Source organism: Pteropus medius, unplaced genomic scaffold (genome assembly GCF_902729225.1).
Source record: "Pteropus medius unplaced genomic scaffold, Ma_sr-lr_union100, whole genome shotgun sequence".
NCBI lineage: Eukaryota > Metazoa > Chordata > Mammalia > Chiroptera > Pteropodidae > Pteropus > Pteropus medius.
The window spans coordinates 1,482,825-1,501,227 of NW_024344433.1; the positions used below are offsets into that span (position 1 = coordinate 1,482,825).

At 47.8% G+C, this 18,403-nt stretch overlaps 1 protein-coding gene across 1 annotated transcript in view; it reads right to left on the reverse strand.

Moving 5' to 3' along the window:
• Window positions 1-11,630, reverse strand: part of FER1L5 (fer-1 like family member 5) — a 39,135-nt gene extending 27,505 nt beyond the window's left edge. The window contains exons 1-11 of the mRNA XM_039872639.1: window positions 11,619-11,630; window positions 9,929-9,983; window positions 9,383-9,492; window positions 7,471-7,599; window positions 6,755-6,817; window positions 5,999-6,049; window positions 3,064-3,094; window positions 2,320-2,435; window positions 1,999-2,116; window positions 1,528-1,580; window positions 327-395 (exon numbers count right to left, since the gene is read on the reverse strand). Of these exons, the coding sequence (XP_039728573.1) occupies window positions 327-395; window positions 1,528-1,580; window positions 1,999-2,116; window positions 2,320-2,435; window positions 3,064-3,094; window positions 5,999-6,049; window positions 6,755-6,817; window positions 7,471-7,599; window positions 9,383-9,492; window positions 9,929-9,983; window positions 11,619-11,630 (807 nt within the window). The remainder of the gene's footprint in view (window positions 1-326; window positions 396-1,527; window positions 1,581-1,998; window positions 2,117-2,319; window positions 2,436-3,063; window positions 3,095-5,998; window positions 6,050-6,754; window positions 6,818-7,470; window positions 7,600-9,382; window positions 9,493-9,928; window positions 9,984-11,618) is intronic.
• Between the last annotated feature and the right edge of the window lie 6,773 nt (window positions 11,631-18,403).

The following is an 18,403-nucleotide window of genomic DNA, read 5'->3' on the forward strand; positions in this document are numbered from 1 at the left end:
GAGCACTTGGTCTAGGGGATAAGAAAATTCATCATACAATTTAGACTGAGTCTTTAAAGTAATTGTGCATTGTGTTTTTTAACGTGGGTGAAAGGGCACATTTGCATTTTCTGGAAAATTCAGTCGCGTGACCCACTCATTTCTTAATGCTAGATAAAGTAAGGTTTTCCAATAGTCCTGGGCTCCCTTGTGCTCCCTATCAGCCAGAGCCCTCCCCGCTCACATGCTCCTTGACCCTTCCCTCCATTCACACCCATACACACACCAACACCCAAACGTCCCTTCCTTGTGGGGCTGGGGAGGAGGGTAGGATAGAGTGGCAATACCTGTATCCGGAAGGTCAGGATCTGGTTCCAGATTGGGTTCTCGGTTTGGGTCTGCACTTGTGTCTTGAGCTGGGAACATCCCACAGGGGTGTCAGTGCCAGCCTGCCCCCTCCTCCGTCCACTGGCCTCACTTTCCATCCCTTCTGGCCCAGCGCACAGATGGAGCACAAGGTTGATCTCTGGTCTAAAGACACTTGGACAACGTCTCGTCAGCTACAACTTCAGTCCTTTGTGCACACGCCCGGGTCCAGATTCCTAATATTTGTCTTTAAATAAGCTTTCAATAGACTGAATCTTTAAGTAGATATAGGGCTCTAACTTTATCACATGAGTGCTTACACATAGATTTTGTTAGATAAACTCTAAGATCCCACCAGAAAAATGAGCAGAAACAATGCTGTGGCAGTGATACACATGGCACCCACTTCTCGAAGGTTCACTTGACTTCATTTATAAACCTACTTTTATTCTAAGTGATTGTGCTGGTGAAATCAGAGGTTCATTGGACTGCTTAAACTTTTTCATACACACTCAGAAAAACACAAGAATATTAAAATTTTTGAAAAATGTGTGCCATCTACCACCCAAGATCATCTCACCTAGACCTGTGGTACAAACCACACTCGGTATGGTGGCTCCTGATCTTTTTGTCTCCTCCCTTCAGAATTGGAAACTATCCCTCCTCCCCTGTGTATGGGCTGGATTTAATGACTTCTCATAGGTAGAATATGGTGGGAATGATGGTGCATAAATTCTGAGACAAGCCTAACTTTAATGTTTTTTTGCACATAACATTCATCAGCACACTTTGGAAAATGTTAGTCTATTCCTAGAGATTCATGGAATATAAGCAACTCTTTTGCCCGGAACTTTCAATTTATAGATGAAGAAACTGAGGCCCAGAGGAGACGGTGGCAGTTTCAATGATGGTCATTTACAGGCATGTTGTTTCATTCACTCATTCACTCATCAGGCACTGTATCTTTGGTTTTCAGGCAGTATCTTATCCACGGGAGGCACCAGGCAGAGCTCTGGTAGACAGGGTGGCTAAGCCATGGCCTCCACATTCACAGAGTTCCTTGTCCAGTGGGATCACATCATCCATTAATGGAAGGGCTGGAATATGATTCCTGGGATTCTGCCCACTACTTGTTTCCTTAGGTGGTCATTTCTCTAAGCCTCACACCCTTTCTACACTTACCTTTTCCCCAATTAGTTCCACCTCCAATGCAGGACTCACTACATGGTGTTTCTCTGCAAACAAGAAGTTAAAAGATTTCTGAGATAGCAGCATTTTTTTTTGAAGAGGAGGAGGAGGAAATGGAAAGGTGAAAACAACTGAAAACCCTCCCCCATAATGTAATCTGATGGCCCTGGGCAGAACTCTCTCATTTCCACTTTGTCTGGATGTACTGTTCTGTGCCACAGCCCATAACGGCAGCAGGGGTGGGGGTTGGCACAGGGAACCAACACAGGATGGGGCATATGGCCCTTTCAAAGGGCATCCACGGGCCTCCATAAAACAACTCTTGGGAGATTTCAGTTTTGCACTCTCCTTCCACCTGAATCTTAGGTTAGTGTCCATAGGAAACGGGGAAGCCCCCCGAGGAGCAGGATGCCACTGTGTGGGGAACCTCAGGGCTGCCCCCTGCCCCCCGCCCCCGACTCTCACTGAGGTGCAGGTCCTCAGCACAGTAGACGAAGAACTGTAAGTAGGCCATGTCGATGGGGACCAGCATTGACTTGAAGATCTGAATATTGGTGCCATCGTAGTCCAGCTTTTGATCTACCTGCAGAGACCAGAGAGCTAACTGGGTCAGAGTCATGAAGGGGAGGCGTGGCCAAGGCCACGGCAGGGGCGGGCAACCCTAAAGTGACACAATGGACAAATGAAAACTTGTGGAGACCAATGGCCACTTGGAGGTCTCCAGGGTACCCCACGGGAGCAGCCAGGCTAGGAAATGTTACTGGGATAAGGGTGGGGCGACCTTACCAGGGCCTGGTCTCCCACACCAAGGGCACAGATGGTGACTTTCAGGTAGCCTCTCACACCCTTGCTGGGTTCATCTGGCTGGCAGAGGCCTAACCATTTCCTCATGAGTGTGTGACCTGGAGAGGCAGAGGGCCCGTGGGAGACCAGCTCCAGTCTCCATCCTTCTCCCCTGAAGCCAGTGTTTGTGTGGGAGAGAGGTGTGGAAATGTGTCTCATGTTCCGGTCCTGTCAGTAGTAGGACAATGGCAGCCACTCCTACCAGTAAGCTGAGAGAGGGTACTCACCAGGCTGTCAGCTATTGCCGTGAGGAGGTAAGAGGCCCTATCCCCCATCCTGGGAGCCTGCAGCTGTTACTATCCTAGGCTGAGACAGGCGAGCATTTTCTCCAACCCTAAGTCCCGTCCCGACCTGCTATGAATGTCATGGCCAGGTCACAGAGGAAACCTCTACTCAAACTTTAATTCCTCAGCATTGGCCTCAAAAATAGAAATTCAACCCAAGGCTACAATAGAAGTTTAGCATTTGACCCAAAGGGATGCCTTGAGTTTTGCAGAAAAAGATGCTGTTCTTATAAAACAAGATAAAATATCATAAATTACAGTAAACTATTATCAAAAACAGAAAATAATTCACACCTTTGAGTACTCTCTCCCTATGTGTTGAAACATATGGGGATTTTGTGATGTTCTGACACCTGGTCTTGTTTTTCTTAGAAGACACACGTTTGCAACAACTGTTACCTACCTGGAGAATGGTAGATAAAACCAATATCTGTCTGAAAAGACAAGAGTGGAATAAAGGTTAGTTAGGGCCACCAGCCCAAGTCTTACAGCTAGTAAATGAGGAGGCCTGGATTAAAAGGATCCTTAACCACGAGGTAGCACTGCCTGGCCAACACAGCCTGGATCTCTGGGTGGTAGGTCGAGGGAGGAGTTGACAGAGAGAAGCTGGATTTTCCCTTGTCCCGGGGCAAGGTTTCTGACTGAGGCCGGTGGGATGTGGTGCAGGATTGAAGTGGTGTGGGACAAGGTGCCACAGAACACTCAGGCTACCCTTGTAATTCACATCCAAAGGGGCCACAGAGCAGTCCCCAAATCCTGCATATTAGGCCTGCTTTAAAACTCGGGTACCCCCTTGAGTTAGGTAGGCAAAGTTTTCTTAGATATAACAATGAAAGTACCACCAATAAAAAGAAAAATCTGATGAATTGGACTTCATTGAAATGTAAAACATCCACACTTTGAAAAACACTATTAAGAAAATGAAAGAACAAGTCATATATGGGAGAAAATGTTTCCAAATCATGTATCTGATAAAGGACTTGTATCCAGAATATAAGAAATTTGCAAAACTCAACAGTAAGAAAACAATGCAATGAAAACAAGTGAAAAATTTGAACACACACTTTGAACAGACAAAGAAGATATAGAAATGACAAGCACATGAAAAGATGCTCGATATCATTAGTTATCAGGGAAATGTAAATTAAAATCACAGTGAGATACCACTACACATAATTAGAATGGCTGAAATAAAAAAAAAAAAGAAGATGGATTATATCAAGTGTTGATGAGAATGTGGAGCAACTGGAACTCTAAGGCACCACTAGTGGGAATATAAAATGGTAAAACCTGTTTAGAATTTTGGGAGGAAAAACGATTAGGAATTTTCTTTAAAAGTTAAACATATACCTACCATATGAGTTAGCAATCCACTTCCCCATATCTACTCAAGAGAAATTAAAACATGTGCCCACACTAAGATTTATACACCAATGTTACGGCAGCTTTATTATAATAGCCCCCACATATCACCAATCTAAATGTCCATCAACAGGTGACTGGATAATCACAGACGGTGGCATGTCCACACAATAGAATACTACTCAGCCAGCAATAAAAAGGAATGAACTATTGATACATCCAACATGGATGAATTTCAAAATAATTATGCTGAGGGAAAGCAGCCAAACTAAAAAGTCCATTTATATAAAATTCTAGAAAATGCAAAGCAACCTATAGTTACAGAAAGCAGACCAGTGGTCGCCTGGGGATGGGAGGGGGCAGAATGGGGGTGAGAGGGAAGGATTACCAAGGTTCACAGGAAACTTTGTAGAATGATGTGTAGCTTCTCTTGATTGTGATGGTGGTTTAACGGGTGTGCACATATTTTTAAGTGTATCAAATTATATATTTTAAATATGTGCAATTCACTTAATGTCAATTGTACCTCAATAAAGCTGGAAGAAAACAAAACTGAGTCACCCCTAACATAGTAGTAAATCTAGGCAGTTATCATCAGTAGCTGTTAACAACATAGAGAAAGACCGGCCTTCATTCTGTGCTTCCTGCTGAAGTCATCTTGCCAAATAATTGAGCCAAGACTGGTGGAGCCTCTGGATGGAAATACCTGGGCAGAGGGACCAGTGATGTCATTCCCTGGAGATGCAATCAGCAAAATCCAGAATGGGAGAAAACTCTGTAGGACAAATTATCCAGTTTCTTGAACAGATAAATTATAAGGGAAAAAAAAGGGGGCAGAACCAACAAGATAAGAGAGATCTGAGAATACATTTTAACCAACTGTAAGTCATGAGTGCATGTAGCTGGTTTGGATCCTGATTTGAACAAAGTATAAAAGGAATTCATAAGACAATTAGGGAAATTTGAACAATGACTAGATAGTTAATGTTATCCTGGAATCATAAAGGTTTTTAAATGTGATAATTGTATTTGATTACACTTAATAAAATCTTTATATTTTAGAAATGCATACTGACATTTTTAAAAATAAAACATCATGTCCGAGATTTGATTCAAAAGTGGGGAGGGGAAGTGGGCTGGGTATAGACAAAATCTGATTGGCAATGTATTGGTGAAGCCAAGTGATGAGGATCTTGGAATCCATACTACTTTCTCTACTTTTGTGTATGTTTGAAATTTTCCCAAAAAGTATGTTTTTTAAAGCTCAGATTTTCTCTGCCCTCTGTAATTTACTCATTGGTTCATATCATTAACCATTGTCTGAAAACTGTGCAATGGCCTTTGTCGGAAGCACATGGTTTTGACCCCCTGGCATCTACCTTCCGTGGATCCTTAGTTTCTAAGTCTGCACTGCTGCTGAGGGTGAAGTGGGGGAGGGGCTGATCCTGACTCTTCATGTGCTTGTTACAAGTAGTGATAAAGAAACCTGGCAACCCTTCCTTTGCCTGATCTTCCTGGATTCGGGGAGTCTTCACATGGCTCCTCATGCCTGTAAACTTTCCTCATCTCTCAGCCTGTGTCTTTTCCCAAGGTGAACTTTTCCCTCCGTCCTCACAGACAGTGATCTTTCTCTGGATTTCTCCATCAGGTCAGCCTGTTTGAATGCTCCGCTACTATTTCCTGGAAACAGGGGTTTGACCTGTGTCCATCGTATTACAAGTGTGGCGACTTCAACAAGGCACCCAGCATTTTCATAAGTGTTACACAATGACTGTGTGGTTGAGGAAAGTATTACCCATTTTACAGATGAAGAAGCAGAAGCTCAGAATAACTTGTCTATGTCACCCGGTTGGTAGGTGGACCCAACTCTGGATCTTTCTGCATGCACATCCAAGTCCTTTCCCCTGGTCTATGCATGAGGCCCAGGACGGGTCCCTAACCGGTTCCCCAAACCGGCTCCCTTCCACAGTGCTCACTTGGAATCTCCCGATCTCTGCATTGAATCTCATCACTGAGGAATTCATCACCTGCAGGGCGTTCCAGAAAGAGCTTGGTGACTTCTTTATTCAGTTATTCGAAGGCCTGGTTCCCCCCGCCCCCAAGGGAGGAACCGGAAGAGCCCTTCAGATTCTAACCCTGTGAGGTTTAGGTTTTCAGTTCCATTTTCCTGATGAGGAAATTGATCACAAAGGCCAATAACTCGATCATCACAAAGGTCAACACAAAGGCAAGTGCACCCGGCTCTCTCCCTGCCACTGTACTGGCTGTTTCCTACGGGCCTGGGTCCCCACAAACATGGAAACTGTTTGAGGGACGGCCTCCTCGCTCTCTTCAGCCCTGTGCTGGGACATAGGGGGCATGTGATAAACACGTTTGCCACTGTTATGGGGCTCCCTCTGGCTGGGGAATGGAATGTGCCGTGTTGAAGGGACATTTGAGGGTCCCTTGGGTGGCATGAGAGTCAGTCCCAGCACATGGGAAGGGGATTCTTTGTTTACCTTGGTGCCCAGCTCAGAGCCTAGCAATTGGCATTCCATGTTTGTTGAATGAATAAATGAAAGAATGAATGAATGAGGGTCTGGGCTGCCCAGGAGGGAGGAAGGTGGTAGAGGTGCTGCCTTGGGGTCAGAAAGACCATCTGAAGTGAGTGGCTCCAAGGATGGGGCTGGGGGCTAAAGTGCTTCTCAGAGTCGAGGTGGGACGAGGGAAGACCCGTCTCATCTGCCTCGTACCTGGATTAAGATGATCTCATCGAAGAACTTTGCAGGAACCTCATGGAAATTCTGGAAGAAGATCTGAAGAAGAGGATAGGGTGGAAAAGTTTCGTCCACCACTTTACCAGAGACTTGCTAAGCCTGAAGGCTCAGAGTAGTTGCCTTTCTTTGTCATTTACCCATTTCAATAGCTTTTGGTGCATCCCACCCTCATGCTCTTCCTCCTGCAGCAGAGGCCTGCCAGGCCTTGGAGGGTTTTCTGAGCAGACAAAGGCCAGGGGTAGCGGTCCCCCCTGCCCCCAGTTAGCTGCCATGGGATGGAAACTGGAGCCTCCGTCTCCTTCTAGATCGCCCTGCTGGACCACTCCACCCGACTTCCTGCTGCAGCCAGAATTTCCCCTCCCAAATGCAAGCCTGGCCCCATCACTCTCTTGCTTCAGTCCCTCCAAGTCTCCCAAGAGCCACCCATGATGGGATGTGCATCGTGCAGGCTCACCTCCAGCCACTCCCCTCCAGCCACAGCCATGTCTTTCAACAATGCCCACACTATTCTGTCTGTGTTCCCAGAGCCAGGCACAGCCCTCCATATGTGCTCAGTAAATGTTTGCTCAACCAATGAAAACACCCTTGTTCAGGACCAAGTTGGCCACTGCCCACAGGAAATGAATGTGCAGCTCGATCGGTCCTCTTGGCCAAAGTGTCCCATTCGTCCCAGAAAGGTGCAGGCAGCCCACCTCGTTGAAGAAAGGGTTGTTCCCCATCTTGATCCGCGTCTGGTATTGCTGGCCTCCGATGACCACCTTCACCACTGGCTTCAGGTTGTTGCCCATGAGCTGGCGGGCTTCAAACACCTTCACTCGGACCTACCGGGGAGAAAACAGGGCCCTGACGTTGGGGCCCTGGACTCCCCGTCTCCCTCAGGGACTCCTCTTTAAAATAGCCAAACGTGTCAAGAATCATCTGCTACAGGTGGAAGAGGAGCCACAGGGAGAGGCCTGCAGGAGCTGGATCCACTAGCCTGGGCACGAGCCCGGAGTTGGCCTTGGCTCTTTCTGTTTCCTTCTGGAACCTGTCCTCTCCACTGCTCTGCCCTTTTACCTTGTGTGGACTCAGTTTCTCTTGTCAACTGGTACAGGCTTGTTACAAAATAAAAAAAAATACAGTGTACGGTCTCTCAGATTGTTGGTTTGTATTTTTGTCTGTGATCTTTTTAAAGAATCGAAAATTCTAAAGTTCCATGCAGTTGAATCTGTGATCTGTGGTCTGGTCACGATTTGTGATTTCTTCTGCTGCTTTTTATGTACGATAAAGGGACTGTGACATCTGAGCCTGGAATTAGAAGACAGGAGGCAGAAGAGCTACTTGGAGACATTTAAGTCCCAGGCTGGCTGAGGCTGGGAGAGAAGGAACAGGCAATAGCAGTGGCGAGCAGGGCACAGTCGTGAGAGCTTGTTGTCTGACTGTGGGTAGTAAACAGCATACAGTGCTCCAGCCTACACCGTGAGTCCAGCCACTCTCCATGAGGCCTCTTGCATCTCCATCAAGTCCAGGTCCCTTCCAGGACTGACACTTATGTGGCTACCTGACCATCAGAGGCAAGACTGGGCCAAACCAGGCTAACAGCCCTCATGCCAGCATTTTGTCCTAACCACTAGGCACATACGGAGGGAAGTGACATGGACTAGCTGACCTTCGTGGTAAACTGGCCTGGTGAAAAGGGATGGGGCCAACAGGGAGAGGGAAGGTGTTCCAAAGGCAGCATGTGCAAAGGCCTTGGGGCTAGAGAGAGAACGGGGACTTTGAATTGCTCGAGATGCTAGTGCAGGGTGGGAAGGAGCAGGGACAAGAGAGAGTGTTGGCTTGGAGGGGCAGGCTTGGGGTATCAAGGTCTTGGGAAGCTATTGTAAGGAGTTTGGGTTTTGTCCTGAGGACATCGGGGTATCCTCGTTTTTAAGGACATTTTAAAGCAGGTGAACAGCATGATGAGAATGACATCTTTGAAAGACCACTTTGAAGAATGGACAGGGGAGAGCTGGAGGCCAGGAGTTCAGGAAGACAGAGTGCTTCAGAGAAGCGATGATAGTGGCTTGGGCCAAGGATTGGAAGTGGTGATGCGGAAGTGGGTGCAGTCGGGTGATAATAGGAGTTGTCTTGGCCAGTGATGATGCAGGAGTACAGTGAGAAAGAGTGGCAGTCGAGGATGACTCTCAGCCTCCCAAGCAACTGGCAGGCTAGGGCAGGCCAAACCATGGCAGAAGTGTTAGGTCACAGGCTAGAGACTGGAGGACAGTGGGGGTTCTAGGACTCATGGTGGAACCATGGAGCTTCCCAAAGATCCTCTCGAATTCTTGTCAGTGTGTCCCATACAACTAATGTCACTTTGTTTGTGGGCAGCCTTGTGTGTCGACAATCCCCTGGACTCCTGAAGGGCAGGGGCCAGGCCAGTGCCTGCTGGGGCACAGCCACTAGGACTTCCTGTTGCCCCCCTGCCACATGCAGAAGTCCCCCAGAGTGGCCCTGGAGAGGCTGGGCTGTGGTGAGGGCCTGAGGACCTGTAGCCAGTCAGATGCTCTGACGGAAAGAACCTGGGAACACAGCGAGGGTGGCAAGCAGATCACGTGGGCTTCCCATCTCAAAAGTCCTCACCTGGAAGTGCTGAGGCTTTGAGGATAGCTCCTTCTGCACAGCATTGCTGGTGACCATCAGCTTCTGCCTGGCCCCCTCTCGTGCAGTTACGCCTAGGTAGTCTTCATCTCCTGGGTGAGCGGTCACAGGTGGGGCTCAGGATGTTTTGAGGCATTTTCCCCATTTAATCATTCTATCCCCACCGACCAGCTCCTGAATGAAAATATGGCCATGTCCTGAGGGGGGCGCATGTCCTCCCGAGTCTCCCATGGGCCCCCTCCTGCCCTCAGCAGCCCCAGGTCCCACTCTCCACACATGAGGGCTCTTAGAAATGTCCATTTTACCTCATCCGCAGCCAACTGGAGGCTGGGTTTTATGTCTAGAGATGACGAATGGACATATTGGGGTGACAGATGGCCTCAGATAAGTGTCTGGAGATCTGGCCTCTAGACCTTAACCGGGTCACAACCCTTCTGCAGGCCTCAAGGGGTGGGTCCCGAAGGTCCCAAAGAGGCCATCCAGCTATGTGGGGGGAAAGGTAGGGCTAAGCTCCATAGAAGGACATACCTGTCTTCTCAATGTCCCGGTTGCTCACACGAGACACCTGTAACGTGACAGTGCACTGCAAGGCAAAGGCAGGGGAACTGTAAGCTAGACAGTGCAATCCTTGGCTAAGTCATAGCACCGGAACCCAGCCCAGCCTGGCGGGTTCACACCCAATCCTCCTGGGTAGAGGGATGCTGGCCATCGTGCAAGGCCACACCATGGGGGCCTGTGGACTCTGGGGTGCGGGAAGTTGTTATAAACTGGTGGTGAGAGAGCACTGGGTTATAGTGGAGAGAATTTGAAAATTAGAGGAGCCACATGGCAGTGGTGGTGACAGAAGAGGATGCAGGAGGGTGGGGAGGAGAGGGCGAGGTGACTTGGGACCAATCTAGAGCCACTGATGCTAACAGCTCTTCTCCTAGCCCAGCACCTCATGACCTCATGTGTGGACTCCTGCAAACGCCTTGTAACTGACCTCCTGCCTCCCGTGTGCTCACTACCCATCCATCCTCCAGACTATTGCCAGAACCACCCCCCAAATACTCCCAAAGTGCCATCAACAATCAGAGTAAAGTCGCAACTCAGCAGCATAAACCCCAAGGTTCTTCACCTCTGGCCCTTGGTCACCACCCAGTCTCAGCTCGCCTACTCCCTTCGCTCACTCCTCTGTCCCCATATACCAGCAGTGTGGGCAGCCCACCCACAGTCTTTGAGCATACTGTGCCACCTTCACGCATGCACCTTATACACCTGCAAGGACGGTCTTCCTTTCCTGTCCTTTGGACAAACTCATGCCCTCATTAAGACGTGTCTGAGAAACTTAACAGACAAACAGACAATGGCCACTCCATTGGCCAGATCATGTATAAAATCAGAACCTGAGCCATGAACTGCAGCACTCAGCCCAGGAAACTGGACTTCTAGAAAGTCAGACCACTAGCTCTAGCAACAACCCAGGAAGCCATACAATAATAACCAGCCCCAAACAGCCAGGACTGGATTAATAACTGACAGCTTCCCTAATTTCTATCCCCACTTCTAGCTGAGGACCAATCAGAGAAAGCCAAATGTGTACCCTGCCTAGCCAATCATGCAGAATGCTCGGCTTCTAGTTAGCTCCCTCCAGATCCCTGATGCCAAGAGCTGCCAATCAAGGCACACCTGGGCCTTCCCTTTTTCCACTATGAACCTTTCCCTCTTCTGCACCTGCCTTTGAGTTTCTGCCAAAACCAAATGACAATGGCTGCCTCCCTCACTACAGAAAGCTCTGAATGAATAGCCTTTGCTTATTCTCATCTGGTTGGTCTTTCAGATGTCTTAATCACCTCCTCCATAAAACCTTTCATCTCCCAAGCGGAATTATTCATTCATTCTCTCTCGATCTCAGTGACCTAGCTCTCCTCGCCCTGGGACACGTGCTGGAGCACTTGTCACTGTGAGTGGTGCCTGCTCCAATATACAGTGGGTTTCATTCCATATCGTACCCCAGGCCTAGCGCAGTCACCGACACCCAGGATGATCAACTAAATAATCTATATGGGTGGGCAGGCAGCCGGTTGTGGAAGTCAAAGAGATGATGGCAGTGTGACAGGACCCCCCAGGGCAGGAAGCGCTCTCTGGGTGAGGGCACTAGGCTTCGGCTGGAGCAGAGTGGCCCAGCTTTTCTGGTTGTCCCCACCCCTTCAGCCCCTCTCCCTGGGACCTGACTCACGTCTGTGGGCATCATGGAATGGTTGAGTAAGTTCAGATCCTTCACGAAAAGGACTTTTGTCGGCTTTTTCACCAAGGGCTTGAGAGGTACTGTGGCCAGGCCAAGGAACCTGAAGAGATGAAGAGCAAGTGTGAGAGCCTGAGCCAGGGGAAGGGGTGTCCTTCTTTCTCAGGCAGGACTTTATCTAGAGGTGGTATTTGTCTCCCGGAGGCTGTGCTGTCCATGAGAGGCTGTAGGAAGAACGCAGTGATGGGGAGCATCCACTAGAGGGCGCCAGGCTCTTGGGACTCTGGGAATTAGCTTTGGGGCGCCCTGGCCTGTGGGCACCCCAGTTACTGGTTCTGCTCTGCCCAGCCCCTTGCCAGAAGCTCTGCTTCCACAGCTTTCTGAATGGGAACTGTGCCAAGTAACAGCTGATTGGACCAGGAGGGCGGACACCTGACCAAATCTGGGCCAATCAGGTTCCGAGTTTAGTTAATCTGCACTCCTATCCTGGATGCCCTTCCCAAATCCTACCCCTCCCCCACACTTTTTTTGCGGCAGCAACGGTTGGCTAGAGTGGCACTGGTGCTTGCATGGCAGGTATGGATTAGAGTCACGCTCCTCCTGCCTATCTGTCTCACCTTTCTTTCTTAATTGAGCCCAAGTCCTGAAGGATGATTTGCAGGAAAGAGTCCTTCCGAAGGGGGCGGTTCCAGAGATGCCAGATTAAGGTCTGTGGGAGGCACAGAGAGGTCAGCATCCCTCCTCTACCCTCCTCTTCCCAACCTTCTAGAGAACAAGGAAAGATGCAGACAACGAGCTGGCACTGTTTCCCTCTGCCTGAGGAACCTCCCTCAGGTCTAGTTCCCTCAGAGGATGGTGTTTCCTACCTTCTGCCAGGTGCTGGCATCCTACCTGGGCCCCCACAGCTTGAACATTAGTATCATGGGCATGTGAAGCGGTTTAGGAACCAAGGGGGAAGGGGGCACATGGATGGATGGAAGGTGAGAGGGTATCCTATAGATGGAGACTTGTGTCTGCTTCAGGTTTCTGGGACATCAGAATGACCGGATTGGACAAGATGGGCCACACCCAGAGTCGAGGAGGAGGACCAGGGCAGCAACCAACAGATATGGCTGCAGCAGCCCTCGGGCCTTCTCAGCCTCGTGGGCTCAGAGGCTACTCCCAAGCCAGGATGTCCCAGCTTTGGAAAAAACTTGTGAGGCTCCCTGTCCTCTCCTAGACTTCTGAGCATGGCCTGACCCACCCTCACTATTGGGGTGTCATTGCCTATTCTGGGCTTGTCCCGGTGCATCTTACCTCGTTCCATGTGGGGTTATTTCCTTCCACCTCATGAGTTTTCTTCTTGATATCTGCAAAGACACCAAGGGGCCGGCATTGGTGGTGGAAAATATTTCAAAGTCTATGTTCAAATGCGATAAAGAGAGGTGGGACAGTCTAAGAATAAGCTGCAAGTCTACAGCAGCAGCCATGATATGGCATCGATTTTTATTTCCTCTGGAAGTTTCAAAATTTCTCATTTTTTGTAAGAGTAACATCAACCCACTTGTCAGTTCCCAACCATCTTGCAGCCAGGTGGGGCCATGTGACTCATGCTGGCGAAATGGGCATGGGAGTGACATTCGCCACTGCAAGGCCTGGCTTTTAAAATCTCCTATGAGATTCTCCATTCCCCTTCTCCCCACTCCCTATGTCCACCCTCATGATCTGCTGGTAGGGTGGTACCAGGGAGACTTTGCAGCCACAAGCAGGAAGAGGCGGGTCTCTAAACCACTCAGGAGCGCTGCCTGACCAGCACCATCCACACAGGGCTTGGTGTGAGCAAGAGGTAAAGTTTTACTGTGTTCTGGCACTGGGTTTTAAGGGTTTATTATTCTCAGAGCAAGGCCTAGTGTACTCAAAGACATCCCAAAACATCTGTAATGGCTCAATAGCTCTTCCTTCACGAGAAACCTCTCCTCCAGAAATATCCTTAACAAATAACAGTCTGTAGCCCTGCAAAGAACCTCTATATTGCTAAGTTAGAGATGAGAGAGAGAGAGAGAGAGAGAGAGAGAGAGAGCGCCTGTTAGGTATCAGGAAGGGGTGCAGGGTAGTGGATGGTATATGGGGAAAGAGGGGCTGAGAAGGACAGGTGAGAAAGAAATAAAAAATATCAAACACTTGATTATGAGAATTTATAGGTAAATCTGTGGGTCAACCCAGGATTCTGGGTTTTAGACATCTTGGTAAGAGATATTTCTAGGAGAAGAAAGATGATACCCATGAGGTGGTGAGGATGATAGCTGGGAATCATGGGGAGGAGATGCAAGGCTGTTCCCTGGCTTACAGTGACACCAGTAAGGACCTCCTGGAGACTCACCACACCTCTTTAAACCTACAAACTGGGGACATAAACATACGTCACCCTGTGGGCCTGTAGTCCCAACGTTCAATCTCTGAGTGTTGTCATGTTCAGAAAGCACAGTTTCACAGACTAGGAAAATAATGAAAGGAATCTCATCCTTGATTTGCTTCTCTTATAGAAACTTATCCTGATTTTCTCACTCCCCACATGTCCAAGAAAAACTCATTTGCCTATAGCCACCTGCCCAGACTCTCTGCCAACAGACGGTTCATTTTTCTTTCCCCTCTTTCCCTTTGGCTCCGGGCTCATTTTGTAGATATACTCAATCTCTTTCATTCTCTCTCACAAACCCTCTCACTCTCTCCCTCCCTGCCTTTCTTAGACTTTTTTCCTTATCTATAAAAAAATGGAGACAATAAAACTTGTCTCGTTTGCCTCCTGGAATTGTTGCAAGAAGCAAAAATCATTATATTTATGAAAAATATTTTGTGTTGATTGTAAAAGTAATTAATATGCTTGGGCAATTACTAACAGTTGTACAAAGAGCTGGACCTATATTATCTTTTTGATTCCTCACACCAATCCTATGAAGCGGGCATTTTTTTTTCTTTGAACCTGAGTCCTTGGTGCAACCTGCTTCATAGAAGAAGCTTGAGATTAATAATTTGAGAAGAGTATTCATCTTCTCTTTTTTCCCATAGCCATGCCCTGGGAAAAAAGCGAGGGGGAGATGTCATAATAAGAAAAAGAAGAGCACTAGAGATGATCAGTTTTGAAGAACTCCAAGTGTCACCTCAGCTTTCTGTCACACAAGGGCATCTTCCACAGAGCAGGGCACCAGTAGCCCTATTTTTTCACTGAACTCATGCCGTTTCTTGAGGCACCTCTCCCCATTCAGGAGCCTGGTGCTCACCTCTGAAGTAGACGGACACACAGGATTTGGGTGCGGGGCTGAGGGGCGGGTTAATCCTCGCTGACTCCACCACAAGCCGCAGCATGGCGTCGACCTTCTTCTCTCAGTCCCCCTCTGTAGGAAGTTTCCTTCTTGGAGCGCCTGGGTCCAACGCTTCTCCCAGGGCTCCTGGGGCCAGTGGAGCCCTGGATCTGTTGCTTAGCAATAGTGGTGATGTCACAAAGGCAGGCGGTTACAGGTTCTGGGGAGGAATCAAGGGGACTGAGAGGAGAGCAGGAGGGTAAAGTCACAGAGTATAAAGCAGGGGCTTAAGGTGACTAGGCCTGAAGAAACAAAGTAGGATGGCTGCTTCTCATTTCCTCTTTCTTTTCTCTTTTCCTCATGCTGTCCTTCAGATTTCAAGATCGGATACGAGATAATGTTTTCTCTATATACAAGCAAGTTATCTGGAGTGAGTGTTGCCCAAGTCACACCATTCAGATGAGGACATAAGACAAGTGAGACAAGACCTGAGGAAAGGAACAGGAATGGCAAAGACGACCTCAGTGTTGTTTCAGAGACAGTCCTGCCTGATGTGTAAGCAAACGTTTAGGCCTCGCTTTTCAGAAGGAAACCTAAGTTCAGATGTGAGTCTCTCTTTTTAGCAGAGGAAGTTAGCAAATTAATGAGCTCTTGTGCCGGCCGAGTTTGTAAAGTTTAAGAAAAATCTCAATGTCATTGCAATTTTGCTGTGGCATCTTGACTACCCTCACAGCCTTCCAGCATGAGGATGGAGCTGAGTTACTGGCTCTTGTCATCAGGAAGGCTTTTTCTGCTTTAGGGTTGAACCTTGTATAGGTTACATCTTATCCAATGATTAGCGTGAAAATTAATGCATGAATTAAAATGTGTATTAGTTGGTGAAAACGTTCAAGTGTTTGTGGGTCTGTACATGTCTTTATTCTGCTCTTGCACTTGACTGACAGCCTGGCTGGATGTGTGCATCAATTAGGATGGGCTCCATGATGCTGAGGCAACAAATGAACCCCAAATCTCAGCAGCTCAAAATAATAAAGCTTTTTTTTTTAAATAGCAGCTTTACTGAGATGTAATTCACATACAATAAATTCAGCCTTTTAACTGTGCAGTTCAGGTTTTTAATACAGTCACAAGATTGTGTAATTATCACCACTATCTAATTCCAGAACATTCCATCACACCGAAAAGAAACTTCCTATCCATTAGCAGTCACTCCTCACTTCCCATAGTCCTTGGAAAGCATGAACCCAATTTTGTCTTTATAGATTTGCCAGTTCTGGACATTTCATATAGATGGAGTCAGACAATAGATAGCCTTTTGTGACTCTCTCCTTCTCCCCCTCCACCTCCTCCCCACCTTTTTCTTTTTCTTTTTTTTTTTGAATTTTTTTATAAGAGTATATTTGAGCCAAATTGACAACATAAGCCGGGGAGCAAGATCTCAAATGCTCCCGTGATTGCCATTTTTTGCTGAGCATAATGTTTTCAAGTTTCATCCACATTGTAACATGTATCAGCGTTTTATTCCTTTACATTAACACAAAGCCGTCCATGGTTGGTACCAAAATTCTTACTGGGGCATTTGGGGCCCTCGCAGGCTCTGGCCTATGTCTCTCTTTCTCCACTCTCTGAGTACTGCTTCCTAGCTACACTGCCCTCGCCTTTTTAAAAAATGTTATCAAGCTTCCTTCTGTCTTAGAGCCTTTGTCTTTGCTGTTCCTTCTCCTGGACAGCTTCTCTCCCAGCTTCTGACCATGTGTCCTCATTCTCTCTTGGTTCAATGTCACTTTCACAGAGACACCTTCCCCACCACCAAAGCCCCCAAGCCAAGGCTGAGTCACTGTTCTCGGCACCTTGCACTTGTCCTTATTGTGGGTGGCATGGTGGGGAGCAGAGTTGTGAGGGGTTGCACTTCTAGGTTCTGGAGCCACACTGCCTGGGTTCCAGTTCTGCCTTTGATAATGACTGTGTGACCTTGGGCAAGATCCTCAACCTCTCTGGAAATGGCTATGCTAGAACCTAGCATATAAAGTCATTGAGAAGGTTAAATGAGGGAAGTCATTTATGCCACTTAGAATTTCTTTGGCATTCTCTAAATACTAGCCCTTACTATCACAATTATAAATTAAACAATTTTTAAAAAAACAGATTAGAAAGAAGTATGCTTTGTCAGTGCTGTATTCTCAGCACCCAGCACAGTGCTTATCATAGAGGAGGAATTTAAGAAATATTTGTGGATGAATAAAGGCCAAGTGTATTCCTACGGGACATCAGAGGAAGGAGGGGCGTCACAGAGAAGAGGTGGCCAACTCCAACCCATTGGTAGTCCTGGATGGAGAAAATGATTCTGAAGCTGCATCTGGGTTCAGAGGAAGGGCGGACTGTATTTAATCAATCACATCTGATGTGGCAGAGGAAAAGAAACACTACAAGATAAGCACGTAGATTTGACAGTCCTGTTACAGAGAAGGTACACTGTCATGTTGGAAACAGTCTAGCATTGGAAAGTGACAATTTGCCTCCTTTTTCTCCACTGCCTGCCCCCAGCCTCTACTTTTCCTCTAGATACTCAAGACCCCCTATGGCATTGGGCTATTCACCCTATTTCCATCAGCATTACAAGTCAGTGGTCTCATTCCTGCCCTGATAGGGCAACCAAAATGAGCCAATCCCTTAATCACCCTAAAACAACTAGACTTGACCTCTGTTGGTGTTTTCCATCCCAGGGACATCTATACTTAAATCCAGCCTGGGAGTGGTGCAGTGTAGGGGTGGGTGATGAATCAAATGCCCCATTGGCCACGGGAGGAGTGAAGCTGAAGGGGAGGGGTGGGCGGGACATGCAGACCCCATGCCTGCAGCACCAGAAGGTGAGTCCAGTGCTCCCACAGCCACCGATTTTCCAAGAGAATCTAGAAATCTGGATTTTTACGTGTAATCTCCCAAGCAATTGAATACAAATTTTAAAAAGTAATGTGAAGGCCAAAGAAAATGATGTTGGGCTGTATTTGCCCTGCGTGCTATTTCTGCATGGGCCCTCACCGACCTCTTTGTCCCTCTGCGATTGTCTGGTGGCCTGGGCCTTCAGAATCCGGCCTCAGGTGACTTGCCCTCATGATTCAACCCTAATTCTCTCCTCGGAAATCTTTCTTCCAGAACACTCTGGTCCCTCATGGCAACTGCATATTTGAAAGCTGTTTGCCAGGTACTCTGCATGACCCCATTTCAACAGTACTTGGATAAGCTCTGGATGTTTCTTTTATTTATTTTTAATAGATTTTCTTTTTCTAGAGCAGTATCGGCTTCAGTCAAGTTCTATTTTGAAATTTATTTTTAGAGTGGTTGTTTCTCCAAGAGCCCATTCAGGTGGGCCTGGTCTTGCAGTGGCGGAGGGCTAAGGAACCACTTCCCTTTGCAGCGCGGCACTCCATACCGGGTTTTCCCGCTCCCCGCCCCGCCCCGCCCTTCCCAAGCTGCGATCCACTTCCGCGTTTTGCTGGGCGT